Source organism: Sus scrofa, chromosome 1, assembly GCF_054392235.1.
Source record: "Sus scrofa isolate SSC_HxYL_T2T_F1_AM1 chromosome 1, Sscrofa_HxYL_maternal_Yorkshire_Landrace_v2.0, whole genome shotgun sequence".
Taxonomy (NCBI): Eukaryota; Metazoa; Chordata; class Mammalia; order Artiodactyla; family Suidae; genus Sus; species Sus scrofa.
The window spans coordinates 13,463,916-13,477,680 of record NC_139383.1 but is presented as its reverse complement, the minus strand read 5'-3'; the positions used below and the strand labels follow the sequence as shown (position 1 = coordinate 13,477,680).

Here is a 13,765-nt window from a genome sequence, read left to right as displayed (position 1 = left end):
TGCCACTTTGTGGGAAAAGAAGTCCTTTCCAAGGGTACACTCTCTTAGTCTGAGAGTACTAGTCTTTTATCCCCTAACAGCTAATCCTATCTTCAGTTAAAAATTCTTTATATCAAAATTCAAATTAACAGGGTCCTGACTGGACCTTATTTAGTACAGAAACTACTGTTACATTTCTACTATTTTATGCTTGAAGTTTTCCTTAGGAGTTAAACCACAATTTTGACCATTCATTAAATACATTACATAAAAACCAACTATTTTTCTTTGTCTATTACTTGTAAGGAAGAGTCCAAAATATACAACCACAGTCATGATTATATATTTTTTAATACATTGAGAGATTTATATAAATTATCTACATATTAAAAATACATTACTCCCAGCCATGTTAACTTATGTGTTTCAAGAGAATACTGGTATTTACACAATGTGACTACTATAATAGAACTTTCACAAGCTATACAAGTCTTTAATAACAATTCAACTTAAATTTTTTGGGAAATGATTTCTAGTACAGATTCGTAATTAGCATAGTCCTTCAGTGACTGTACAAGTTCATCCAGTAGATACTCTCCTTGCATAAAAGTTCCAAGATCATAAAGTGACTTGTTTATTCGGTGATCCGTGACCCGATTCTGTGGAAAATTGTATGTTCTTATTTTCTCTGACCTTCCTTTAGTACCAACCTAGATATGTAAAAAAAAAAAAGACAGGATGCAGCTAAATTCATGGCAAATAAACCTACAAATTTAACTGCCTAGAGATTAAGCTCTTGGTTTAGAATGTGAAACACAATGTTAAGAACCAAGTTTTAATCATTTCTGAATCCGCAAATAACATGAGAATGTAACAGACAAAAATATAGACTTTAAAGTCAGATCAGTAACTGAATTTTGAATCCTGCCATTTCAATACTTTATGACTTCAGGCAGTTTATTTCAACTCGAAACCTTAGTTTCCCCATTTGTAAAACAGACAGATGATACCTTCTATACAGCAATGACGTGTACATGCACCCTCGCACAGGGTTGATAGTCACATGGTGGCTACATATATCCGGTCCCTGTGAATTAATCTGGTCATCATCAGTGATGATGAAGTAATGAACTTTCTGTAATAAGGAGCTAACAGAGGGCCCTGTAATTATAAAATCAAATGCCAAACAAGAAGAAAATAAATTTGGTTTCCCTTCCAACTTTTTTCCATAATTTTCAAAGGATTCAAAATGAACAGGAACACTGTAGATCTTTTAAAAATAACTTTGATGAAAAGTCTGAGAAAAACACCTTTGAATAAGGGAACAGGGCAGAGGTGTAAGATTACCATAAATCAAGCATAACCTTGGGTTGAGCCACTTGTACTCTAATTTTGACCAATACATTGAAATAATTCAGCTGCAGGCCTTCACCACGCCCAAAGCAACTTGGGATCAGAACCGCATCTGTGACCCACACCACAGCTCCCGGCAACGCCAGATCCTTAACCCACTGAGTGAGGCCAGAGATCAAACTGGCCTCCTCATGGACACCAGTTGGGTTCTTAACCTGCTGAGCCACAAAGGACCTCCTAAAAATATTTTAATCCTTTAGAAACATTTTTTAAAATTCAGTTTTACCTGAACCTTTCTAGCATTGTATCGTTTACTCGTTTCTTCTTCTAGATGCAGGCTGTATAGTTTTGCACGTAACTTTTTCATAGCCATCTCTCTATTTTTCAGTTGAGATCTCTCCTGCTGGCATTCGGAAACAACACCTGAATAGTGTTATGAGAATTAAAAAGTTTTAGTAGGAAAAGCTTCATTTATTATCAAGGAATACTCCTTTTCCTTCTCATCCTTTTTCTTCTTCCTTTGTGAAAGGAAAAAATAGTACTCTAATATAAAAAAAGGAAGACTATAAACTTAACAAATAACTTTTACAATTATCAGAAAACTGAAAATTGAGTTATAGCTCAAAATACTTCCATACTAAACAATAAGCATTAATTATTTAATATGGATTATATTCTGCTACCTTCAGATAGCCCCCATAATTTTTTTATCGTAGTAACTACTTATTAGACAAACCAAATTATAAAAACTGATCTTATTACCAGGTTATCATTAATATTTTTGAGGATTTCCACCCACTTTTTTCTATTCCTGTTTATGCCATGTGTTACGTAAGACTTTCTCTTCAAGTTTAACATGAGGATTTCCTCACATTCAAAAAAATAAAAAATAAACCACACACTTCCAAATCAGTAAGAATTATGCCTGAGTTCATTTATTCTTGTATTCTTTCTGGATAACTGAGGTTTGCTGTCCATATGCTCTTTATCACATGTCAATCCCTGCACTAATACCTGAAAAAACACATTTAGTTCTACCTACAGTATTATGAAAGCTTAAGAAATATTTAGATAGCTCCACTGCCTGACTATCTAGAATCAGAACTCCTGGAGACCTATAGGCGGGCTTAGTGGAAAGAAGCCCCTGAATGCAAAACTTTGCATATAAGCATGTTTGTGGATAGCAGGTCCAAGTGTTCATTTTCTCAAAGGAATCCATTTCCACCTCCCTCCAAAAAAGGCTAAGAACTAGTGATTTAGAACATTCTCTGATAAAGAAGAACCCATGATACTACTTCACTATGAGGATTTTTTAAAATTAATAGTATAGTCACTAACATGGAAATTTCCTGGGCTTAGGTTTCCCCCTGCAACCCCCTTCCTGGCTTTGTAACTATCACGCAGCTTTGGCTAAGGATTCGAAGTAAATCAGGTATTTAATAGCAATTCCCAGTAGTCTATATTCCTCTGATAACTGAGGATCAACTTCAGTGGAAAACTGATCGAGTCATTCAGAATTTCTTTCCTCAGTGTTTTATGTTGAAGATATAAGTACATACCTGTGGGAAGATGAACTATCCGGACGGCGCTGTCTGTGGTGTTTACGTGCTGCCCCCCAGCTCCACTGGCTCGCTTAGTATCAATCCTCAAATCTTTAGGATTAATCACCAGATTAATCTACATGTAAGAGGAAAAGTTGAGATTTTTTAAAAATACATGTTGATCTGTTCAAAGAGAAGGACTATCCATTTATAAATATAAATACATGTGATGTATAGAATTTAAGATTTAGGTTTAGTTTTAGGAAGCCAAATTAGTTGGAAGGATAGCCATTTTTTAAACTCTTCTTATGAAGAGTATCAAAACATAAAAACAAACCCTCCCTAATCCTCAAAAAATGAACTTCTCGTAAATTACCCTCTTCCTACCAACAGCAGAACTCAACTACTAGTAGAAATGTGAATATAATAGCTAAATGAGATTCTGTGGAGTATTTTTAAGTTCAAAAAACTTTAGCAGAAGAAAAAAATGACACTAACCTAAGAACTATGGGAAGAGTTTATTTTGTTTAATTTTAAAGAAGGACTTAAACATATTTAGAGGCAGAGGAGAGACAAATGGAAATAGCCAAGGCCAAGAAATATGGACTCAATTCACAAATACCTGGGTATCTGCCATCAGGATAATGTTCTTTCCTGGGAGTCAACATAAAAAACACTGTAGTGGAGTTCCCGTCGTGGTGCAGTGGTTAACGAATCCGATTAGGAACCATGAGGTTGTGGGTTCGGTCCCTGCCCTTGCTCAGTGGGTTAATGATCCGGCGTTGCCATGAGCTGTGGTGTAGGTTGCAGACGTGGCTCGGATCCCGCGTTGCTGTGGCTCTGGCGTAGGCCGGTGGCTACAGCTCCGATTTGACCCCTAGCCCGGAAACCTCCATATGCCGCGGGAGCGGCCCAAGAAATAGCAAAAAGACCAAAAAAAAAAACCAAAAAAACAAAAAAAAACACTGTACCTAAAAAGCTCTTTCAGGGAGTTCCCATCGTGGCTCGGTGGAAATGAATCTGACTAGTATACATGAGGATAAGTATGGCCTCGCTTAGTGAGTTAAGGATACAGTGTTGCCATGAGCTGTGGTGTAGGTCACAGAGGCAGTTTGGATCTGATGTTGCTGTGGCTGTGGCATAGGCCAGTGGCTCCAACTTCAATTGGACCCCTAGCGTGGAAACCTCCATATGCCATGAGTACAGTTCTAAAAAGAAAAAAAGCTCTTTCATAAAGAACTATGGGCCAGTCTATGACATGCCCACAACCCCCACCCCCCAACCCCAGCAGAAATCCTATCAATCACAGGCTCTCCTGTGTCTTCCTGTATGGCTCCTTAACTGTTGCTTGAAGAATTAAATGAGATGATACATGGACCTCAGTCTCCATCTTTTCCTGAAAAGCCCTCCCATCTCCAAGGTGTTTCTAGGTGTGCCTCCTGCCATTTGTCCTACTTCCTGCCATTTGTCCTACTGTTCTGCTCCTCATCTAGGCTTCACCCAAAAATTAGGTGTCGAGAAAGGAACTCCATTAACTTATTAGAGAATCAAATAGCACTTTGTCCCTAAATTAAAAAACAGAAACATTTAAATTTCTTCTCCCACCATTTATACCTCATTCTAGAAAACAAGTCATATATTTCCCATTGCTTTTCAGTAAAAGGGATATACAACTAAATTACCTTACAAATATTTTATAGACTGGTAATTTATTCTGAAAATAAACTATACTCATTATAAACACTGTAACAATATATTTCAATATGATTCAGTTATAAAGTAACAATTCTATTAAGCAGTTACCCTTTGTTAAAATAGGATTCTTGCTATTAATATTCTGGGAACAAGTCACACAAAGCTAACATCTTTATAAAAGTAATCACTCTGAAACTCCTCTGAATATTGTTTCTCCTGTAAGAGACAATCTCAAGATATGTATCTTAAGCTTAGTGGTGGAGAAAATTTTAAATAGAACAAGATTAGATCATTTCTATACACTTAACTCTTGCCATCTATTGTTAAAAATCATACTTTTTGGACTGTGATAATGTATTGTAAAATCAATTCAAAATAGGTGATGAAGACCAAATAGGAAGAGGAGATACTCAATTCAAAAGGTAAGGGTTACCCTGGGGAAAGGCACGGTGCTGGGCCCAGGCTTCCAAGAAGGCACCGCGATGCCTCACCTCAGTGGGTTGGGGCAGGATTGCAACAGTCATGGTGCTGGTGTGGATGCGGCCTTGCTTCTCCGTCTTTGGCACTCTCTGTACTCTGTGCACACCTCCTTCAAACTTCATGTGCTTATAGGCTTCTGAACCCCCAATGCTGGCAGATGCATGTCTAAGGCCACCTTGCAAACATTGGGAAGAGAGCGTTCTTTTATTATTTATGCCATTTATATAAACATTTAAACAACTGACCATCACTTCTACCATCTTGAAATATACTTAAAAGAGCTACAAAATAACTGGAGCATATTAATTGTAAAAAACATATTGAAAACCTTTTCAAGTTTAGGAAATTTAATGTTTTAATACTTAATGTAGCTATGACTTATAATTATTAAACATAAAGCATTTACAGTGTTAATAAACTGATTCAGTAACACTCCTAAAGGACCACTTTTAAAAGACCATTAATCATTCAATAGTTAGTACTGACTAGCATTTTATAGGCCATTCCAAAACTGGTATATTTGCATTCAACATTATTAATTAAATGATAAGCATAAAACTACTTAATCATGAGTATAAGGTATAACTTACTTCATAAGTAAGCTATAAAGCTTAGTCATGGTCTTTCCAACCCTCTTCTTAGAATATATGTGGATAAATTAAATCTACACTTTTTTCAAAACAAATCAGTTTACTGACCTATTTCACTAGGAAAATATTCCAGGATTTCAAAATGCCATCTTTTAAATGCAGCATACTGCTGATACATATCAAATATCTCTGAAGTAAACAGCATTGCCTCCTGACCCCCAACTCCTGCAGTTACCTCCAGGATCAAGTCATTTTCATCTGCTTCTTCTGAGGGAACCAAAAGTAAGACGATCTGCAAATACAAAAATATCACTCCTCCTATAATTAATACTCAAAACTTCCCCCCCCCACCTCTTTTTTTGTCTTTTTGCCATTTCTTGGGCTGCTCCCGTGGCATATGGAGGTTCCCAGGCTAGGGGTCTAATCAGAGCTGCAGCCACCGGCCCACGCCAGAGCCATAGCAATGCAGGATCCAAGCCGTGTCTGCAACCTACACCACAGCTCACGGCAACGCTGGATTGTCAACCCACTGAGCAAGGGCAGGGACCGAACACGCAACCTCATGGTTCCTAGTCGGATTCGTTAACCACTGTGCCACGACGGGAACTCCTTCTCCCCTATTTTTGACCACCCTTTGGCATATGGAGTTCCCAAGCCAGGGATCAGATCTGAGCCACAGCTGCAACTTAGGGTACAGCTGCGCCTTATGCTGCAGCTGTTGTAGTGCCAGGTTCTTTAACCCACTGTGCCAAGCTGGGGATCAGACCTGCATCCTGGCGCTGCAGAGACACCACTGATCCTATTGCACCACAGCAGGAACTCCAAGATTTAAAACTTGTTGGAAAAAAAGTTCTCAATGACTACATTAGGATTTTAAATATTTAATTTATTTAAAGTTTCCCTAAGGAAATACTTTAATATTGCTGATTACTGTTCAACCATCTTGCCATTTAGAACCATTTAATGCATAATGTCCAAAAAATACTAATTTTATAACTACATGTAATGCTATGAGGTTCAACTAAAACTTAAGAGATTTGTTGGTACTTCTTTTTGGATGTCCACGTATACTTTATATCCATTCTATTCAGTTAATATTTTAGCTTGCTGTGAATAGGACAGTATATTGTTTGTGTATATGTGCTCTATGTTTTGGAAATTTATAGCCTAGTATGGTGGGAAACACACTCAAATTGCATTTGTATTTTTCCCAAGCTTCTTTAATATGGAAGAGAAACATACAATTCTGGAACTGGAAAGCCCCTTAGAGAAGTTCTGATCCAGTTCCTTCACTTTATAAGTACAAGAAAATGAGATTAAAACAAGTTAAATGACTGGTTAAAGAGCTAAACACTGGTTACTGGCAGAACAGGCACAAGAACTCAGATCCTTCTGCCTGTATCAGTCTTCCTTCTATTATAACAGTATGTTTCACACTTCAGTGTGGCCTAATTAAGGAGATATAGAATACAGACTTTTTAGATGAAGTGAATTAAGAAAGACAAGCTGCCGGAGTTCCCATCGTGGCGCAGTGGTTAACAAATCCAACTAGGAACCATGAGGTTGCAGGTTCATTCCCCGGCCTTGCTCAGTGGGTTAAGGATCCAGTGTTGCCGTGAGCTGTGGTGTAGGTTGCAGACATGGCTCGGATCCTGAGTTGCCGTGGCTGTGGTGTACGCCAGCGGCTACAGCTCCGATTGGACCCCTAGCTTGGGAACCTCCATATGCCACGCATGTGGCCCTAGAAAAGACAAAAAGCCAAAAAAAAAAAAAAAAGACAAGCTGCCAACATTTATTGGTCCTTTAATATCAACAGGCACTCTACCAAGCACTTTACATACTTCAATTCTTAAAATGTCTTGGGCAGGTCCTATTCATAGCTCCACCTTAAGATGTGCAAACTAAGTTTAAGTTTAGTGTGGCTGAGTACTCTAACTGCCTAATTGCCCAATTTCCTTCAACTAGAGAGTAGAAGAGAGTTTGAACCCAAGTCTCCCCTGAGTTGTGAAATATCAAACTCTGTGTTGTCAGGAACTAGACTTGTTTTCCTACTTTTCCATCTGTCTTGTGCCAACAGAACGTGATCATTCAGATCTTGAACTAACACATGATAAAATTTATATCTGTTTGTTACTTACCCGCCAATGAACAGAAACCAGTAATACATAAGGCCTTCTACACAAAGAAATCTGAAAGATGAGTAGAAGGCATGCTACATGAAACTTTGTACTCTGTAGTGGAACTTTTCTTCTCCAGTAGGTAGTGGAGATGTTTACTTTTGGGTAAGTTCTACACTTGGATAAAGAGAGAATCTCTATATTAAGCACCCGCTTCCAGGCTCCTTCCTCACCTTATCCTGTTCATTCACTTCTATCCCAGAGAAAACTGCTTTAAGCCTTTAAGCTCCGCCTTACAGAATTAACAAAGAGTGGATCTACTTTCATTATTCTTCATCTAACTCCATATGTTCTTTTGCAATTCTAGATATAAAGGCAAAACAATGCAATTTTATTCTAAAAATCCTGAGGGCCTACTCTAGGCTGGTACTGTAATAGTTTCGGAGACACAAAAGTAAAGAAATGCTCTTGCTTCTACCTACCATCACTCCAGAACCAATACTCATCTACCCCCACCTCTCTAAAAAAAACAAAAGGGAAAATATAATACAACATTTCACTGCCTTTCTGGCAAATCCTATTAATGTGACATTCATCTTTCTTTCTTCAGAGTTCTGCAATCCTTTTAGTATAATAAAAACAGGGCCACAGGAGTAAGCCACACCTCGCATGCTTTAAAAACCAGTTTATAGGAGTTCCTGTTGTGGTGCAGCGAAAACAATCCGACTAGGAACCATGAAGTTGTGGGTTTGATCCCTAGCCTTGCTCAGGGGATTAAGGATCCGGTGCTGCCATGAGCTGTGGTGTAGGTTGCAGATGCAGCTCAGATCTGGCGTTGCTGTGGCTATAACATAGGCTGGCAGCTGTAGCTCCAATTAGACCCCCTAGCCTGGGAACCTCCATATGCCACAGTTTGGCCCTAAAAGGACGAAAAAACAAACAAAAAACCAGTTTATAAATATGAGCAAGCTGATTAGTTCTTGACTTGCTTTTATAAACTTCTAATAAAATACATTAGAAGTAAAAGAACAAATGCTTTATGCGTTGCACAATTACCATACCTGATGTTTCAATTGAGCTATTTCTTTTTGACACGAAATTATTTCATTCTCTGCAAGTTTCCTTAAGTCTTCACTTTCATCTAAGAAAAAAGCAGCAGGTTAAGTTTTTCTTAATTATTGTTAATTGCTAACAGAATTCAAGGTAATAGTTTTACTGTTATTGCAGCTGAAGAAAAAAATAACAATTATCTTGTCCTTTTCATAACTGTCATTATTTCAAAGCATTTTATGCATTAGTTTTCAAAAGCATGTAGTTTAATAAAAAAAATGTTTTCCCTGATGACTAAAGTGTAAGTTAAAAAGAATTTCTATAGAAAAATATAAAGCTGTTAAACTTGCAATAATTCTACCTTCACAAAATACCCATATTAACAAATATCCTCTTAGTTTCACAACTTAGACTGTACAGTAACAAATAAATGCACTAGCTAGTGAGAAAGAACAGAAGGTGGAATAGAGGGTATCATCAGACCAGAAAGAACTGAGTTTAAAAGTATGAAGTTACTTTATCAATAAATGCTTCATTAATACATAAGTGTCCACATAAAAATTTAGACCCTGCCTAATATTTACAGAATGTTTACATGAAGTACTCTTCTCTCTGAGACTTTACCCTAATTCTTTTTTCATCTTTAAATTTTCATTTTTACCTTACAAAATATACCTCCTCATTCCTCTATCCTGTGGACATGTAGCCTATAGAAAGGAGAAAAGGGGAAATTAGCTACTGCAACTTGCTGTCTTTGTTGAAAGATCAAACTTGTATCAGTTGGAATGTTTATTCATTTATTTAGAACCAATTATGCTAAGAACTGGAAATCTTTCATGGCAGGACTTTAGATGATTTTAGTTTCTTTGTTTAATTCTAGGGGAGAAAACCTCACAAAAAAAGTAACAACCTAGGAGTTCCTGTTATGTTTCAGCAGGTTAAGGAACCTGACATCTTGTCCCTTGGGGACATTTGTTCAACTTCTGGCCTCACTCAGTGGGTTAAGGATCTAGTGTGTTTGCAAGCCACAGTGCAGGGGTTGGATGTGGCTCAGATCTGGCGGTTGCTGTGGCTGTGGGGAGGGGTCCAATTTGATCCCTAGCCTGGAAACTACCATGTGGCACAGGTGTGGCCCTAAAAAAAAAAAAAAGAAACAAGACAACCTAAAACACTGTGTAATTAAATATTAAAACAAGATGTTGAAGTTTTTTTGGGGGGTGGAGCAGAAAGAGGAGAGAATGATTACTAAAAGACAGGTAATAACAGCAAAACTGAGATAAGCAAATATAGGGAGTGTTGGTGGGATGGCAGGACATTATTTTGGCAAGAATTTGGTATGATGTTTGATGAAATGGAAAATAAACTTAATTAGAAAAAAGGAAAAGTGAATTCTAGTCCTAGTCCAACCACTAAGGTTCTCTTAGGGCAACACACTCAACTTCCCTGAGTCTCAGTAACCTCAAGAGTAAAATAAAAGATTTGAGCTGGTCTCTAAGGGGCCTTTCAGTTCTGAAATGCAGTGTTCTTACAAGACTACAGAGATGGGAAATAGAGTGTGGAAGTAACCTAATTTAAATACTATATTTTATTTAATCCACTATCCCCCAAACACTATTTTGACATGCAGTCAATATAAAAATTACAGTGTGTATATATAATTTTTATATTGATTGTATGTTGAAATTGATAGTGTTATATATATATATATATATAGTGGCTTCTATTTGTACTTAAAGCTTAGCTTAAGGAATAAAACTGATTTAATTTTCCCCAAAAGATATTTTTTCAATTTTTTAAAAACACTCTGGGCAGCACTTTCTCTTAAATCACTTAATTTAGACTTTCCTTAAGTCTCCCCTAGAAAACTGCCTTAGCCTTCTGTTTTCTCTGGCATCTTCAGTCTTACTCCAGGTTGTTTCTAAACTTCTACAAATGCAGGTTCCTAAACAACAAATCTATTACTATCATTCACTCCCCAGTCTAAAAACTTCTGCTGGCTTCCTCTTACCAACAGGATAAAATCAAACTTTTTAGAGAGTATGTGAGCCCCCTTAAAAAATGGTCCCAACCTCCCCTTCTTTGGTTAACATTGGAGTTCAGTGATTTGGAGTCCTGAGATTTGGAGTCAGTCCAAGCCAAGCTCCATTCCTTACAAGCTGTGTAACCGAAACTGAGTTAATTTTACTTTTATATTGCAAGTTCCTCTTCTATTTCATGAGGCTAATAGAACCTATTTCATAGGGTTTATTAGGTGAATTAGATGAGTTAATAGATAAACCTAAGCAAAGAATGAAGTATGGTAAAGGATCAATAAAGGTTAAAAATATTACATCATCTAAGGGTGGGCCTTTATCCCTGTACAAAGCTTTCTCAGTAAGTTCTTGCTCTCCTAGGTCTTTATTGATACATGTTCTCACTTATCAGCTGTATTATAATTAATTTTCTTGCCCCCAGGAGATTGTGACCCTCTCTAGAACCTTGCTACCCAGTGCATGGTCCATGGACCAGCAAATAGGCATCTCCAGGAGCTTGTACAGATGCAGAAACATGGCCCCATCTAGATCTGAATGGACACGAATCACTTGGGAAACTCGTTAAAAACCTATGTTTTTAGGTCTCAGATTCTGAGTCTGGGTTTATTTAGCATGCACCTCTCCTGTCACTTGCAGGTAGCCTCTTTACCACAGTTGGAGGTACACTGCTCTCCAGCCCATAACAGGAATAGTGCCTGATTTTGTGTGTGTGTGTGAGCTAATGATCTCCTGCTATTAAATACATAACCAGTAAGAGTCAACTTAAGTTCTGTTAAAGGGCGCAGAGCACTGTGAAGGAAGCACAAAGAGAGGACAGGTTCACAACCCATATAGTGATGCCCTCACCTCTGATGTAAATGAAATAGGGCTGCAACTGAGTAAAGACTTAAAACTCAAAGAGATTGTGGACCCTTGACCAGCGGCTTAGTGGAAAGGGCAAAGAGTCAAGAATCTTTTCTGAATCCCGCTCCCCTAGGCCCAGCCCTTACCGTGCAGCAAGTGCTCGGTCTCCTGCAGCTCCCGCTCCTTCTCTGTCAGAAGCTTGGCCACCGCCACCAGCTCAGGCCCTCTGACCTGCAACGGGGTTTCAGACCCTACCTGGCGCTCGAGGAAGGTCCGCAGGGGTCCGCTGCGGGCGAACAGCTCCTCCAGCGGAAGGCTCCCGCAGCTCATGTGTCGGCGGGCCGGGCCAACAGCCCGGTGGGCCCAAAGGCCCCGAACAGCACTCAAAAGAAGCCGAGACCGCATCCCTAAAGCCGATGGCCGAGGGCGACGATAACCGGAAGTTCCGGACAGAGCAAGTCTCGCGACACCTCGCAGCTTGGAGATAGGGGCGGGACCTAGCCGAGCCCCGCCCAGCACACGCGCTTGTCCGAAGGGACCTCCCGGAAGTCTGGTTAAACTTCCGGGTCAGGCATCGTTAAACGCCGCTTTGTTCCCGGAGGTCGGAACTTGAGGGGGCCTAACAGAAAGTGGTAGGGGCGTGTCCGAGAGACCGTGTGCACCGCCTTTACAAGGCTGGGTCAGACGTTCCTTCTTGAAATGAGCCGGTTCGGAATGTTGGGCTGGAAGGAGAAAGCGATAGATTGCCTTTACGTTTTCTGACGGCGATGGTTTGTTTCCCAAGCACTCAGGAGCTCAAGTATCGCAATGAAGGGCAGTCTAGTGTCCGCTACGGGGGCCGAGGTCAAGGCACGGATACTCTCTCCAGTGCCAGCCTGGACTGTCGTCTCCAAGAGCGAATTGTAGGATGATCATCAGTGTGTATATGTGTTAACTCCTCTTGCATTTTTCCTGTTCATGTTTTACTTTTCGGCGGTGGCTAAGGCTCGCATTTAACGAAGATGTGGTAAGCGGACTCGAAAGCAAACAGAGTGATTTGCCAAAATCTGCTTTCCTGCCCTTTATCGTCCATTTAATTTACCTACTTTTCAGCGACTTTCTTCCACACACAGTTTTCCGCCCATTCCCACTTATTGCTTGTTACCCAGCTACTTTTTTAAAGAGGTTGAGCCATTCCATGTTCCAACTTAGCACAGCCAAGAAAAATCTTCAGAGCCCCGTCGCCGGTAGCCCAAACTTCTGATAGTGGCTTAGTGCAAGAAATACTGACATTTATTGGTATAATGCTTTCGCATTTTTCAAAAGATCTTTTCATAGCTCATCAGAGGAATATATATGAGAATAAAACAACTAAGACAGGGCTGGGGATGCACGGGCTGAAAGCTCAACCTGAGAACTCTCACTACCTAACTAGCTGAGGAAGGGCTTTCACGTGGTTTTTTAACTGTACAGAGAACTGACCTACTGAAAAATCTTCTAATTTATTATTTTTTAAAAATAGTAAAATACGGAAGCCCTTAACAAAGTTAAGTCATCCAATCAACATTATTGAGGTTAAGTATAAAATTCTTATAAAATGAATTTGTATTGACTCTATTGACTCTATTCATTTCTTTGCTCTACATATAAAGGGAAAGTGAAGTAGAAGAATGAGCTGACTCTCCAGATAGTATAAAGCCAAAATAGGTTTCACTACTTAGAAATTTCAAATTAACTCAAATTTTCTTTCGCTTTGAATGTGTATTAAAGCCACACTACTTTATAAAATTGTTTTGCTTTAAAATGGTGATTGGTACCCAATTTTAAAAATTCTCATCCGAGTATAGAACTGGACTGATTAGGTTGACTGTATCTCTTTTAGGAACAGTTATTTCCCAAGTCTAAACTCAACTTTGAATATTTTTTAAAGCATAGAAATGGTGGGAGCTATTCGAACTCAAATCTCAGCTGAATTCTCAAGTCATTTCAAGAATGTACTTTTATTATTTATAAAAGGTGCAAAGATGTAATATGCAATAAACTTAGAGACCAGCGGAAAGAATCCAGCCAGAAATTATTTTACCTTGGATGTGTGAGCAAGTTAA

The 13,765-nt window shown here is 38.8% G+C and overlaps 1 protein-coding gene across 2 annotated transcripts; it reads right to left on the bottom strand.

The window, feature by feature from the left end:
- Positions 1-311: 311 nt before the first annotated feature.
- On the bottom strand, positions 312-12,127 carry MTRF1L (mitochondrial translation release factor 1 like). 2 transcript variants are annotated; one of them, XR_014823113.1, is made up of 7 exons: positions 11,828-12,127; positions 8,817-8,896; positions 5,747-5,930; positions 5,060-5,223; positions 2,892-3,009; positions 1,619-1,850; positions 312-689 (listed from the first exon to the last, which is right to left on the bottom strand). XR_014823113.1 is itself a non-coding variant. In NM_001244934.1 (7 exon segments), coding segments are annotated over 7 exon segments (1,143 nt in total). In that variant the 5' UTR covers positions 12,087-12,111; the 3' UTR covers positions 313-488.
- Positions 12,128-13,765: the final 1,638 nt, after the last annotated feature.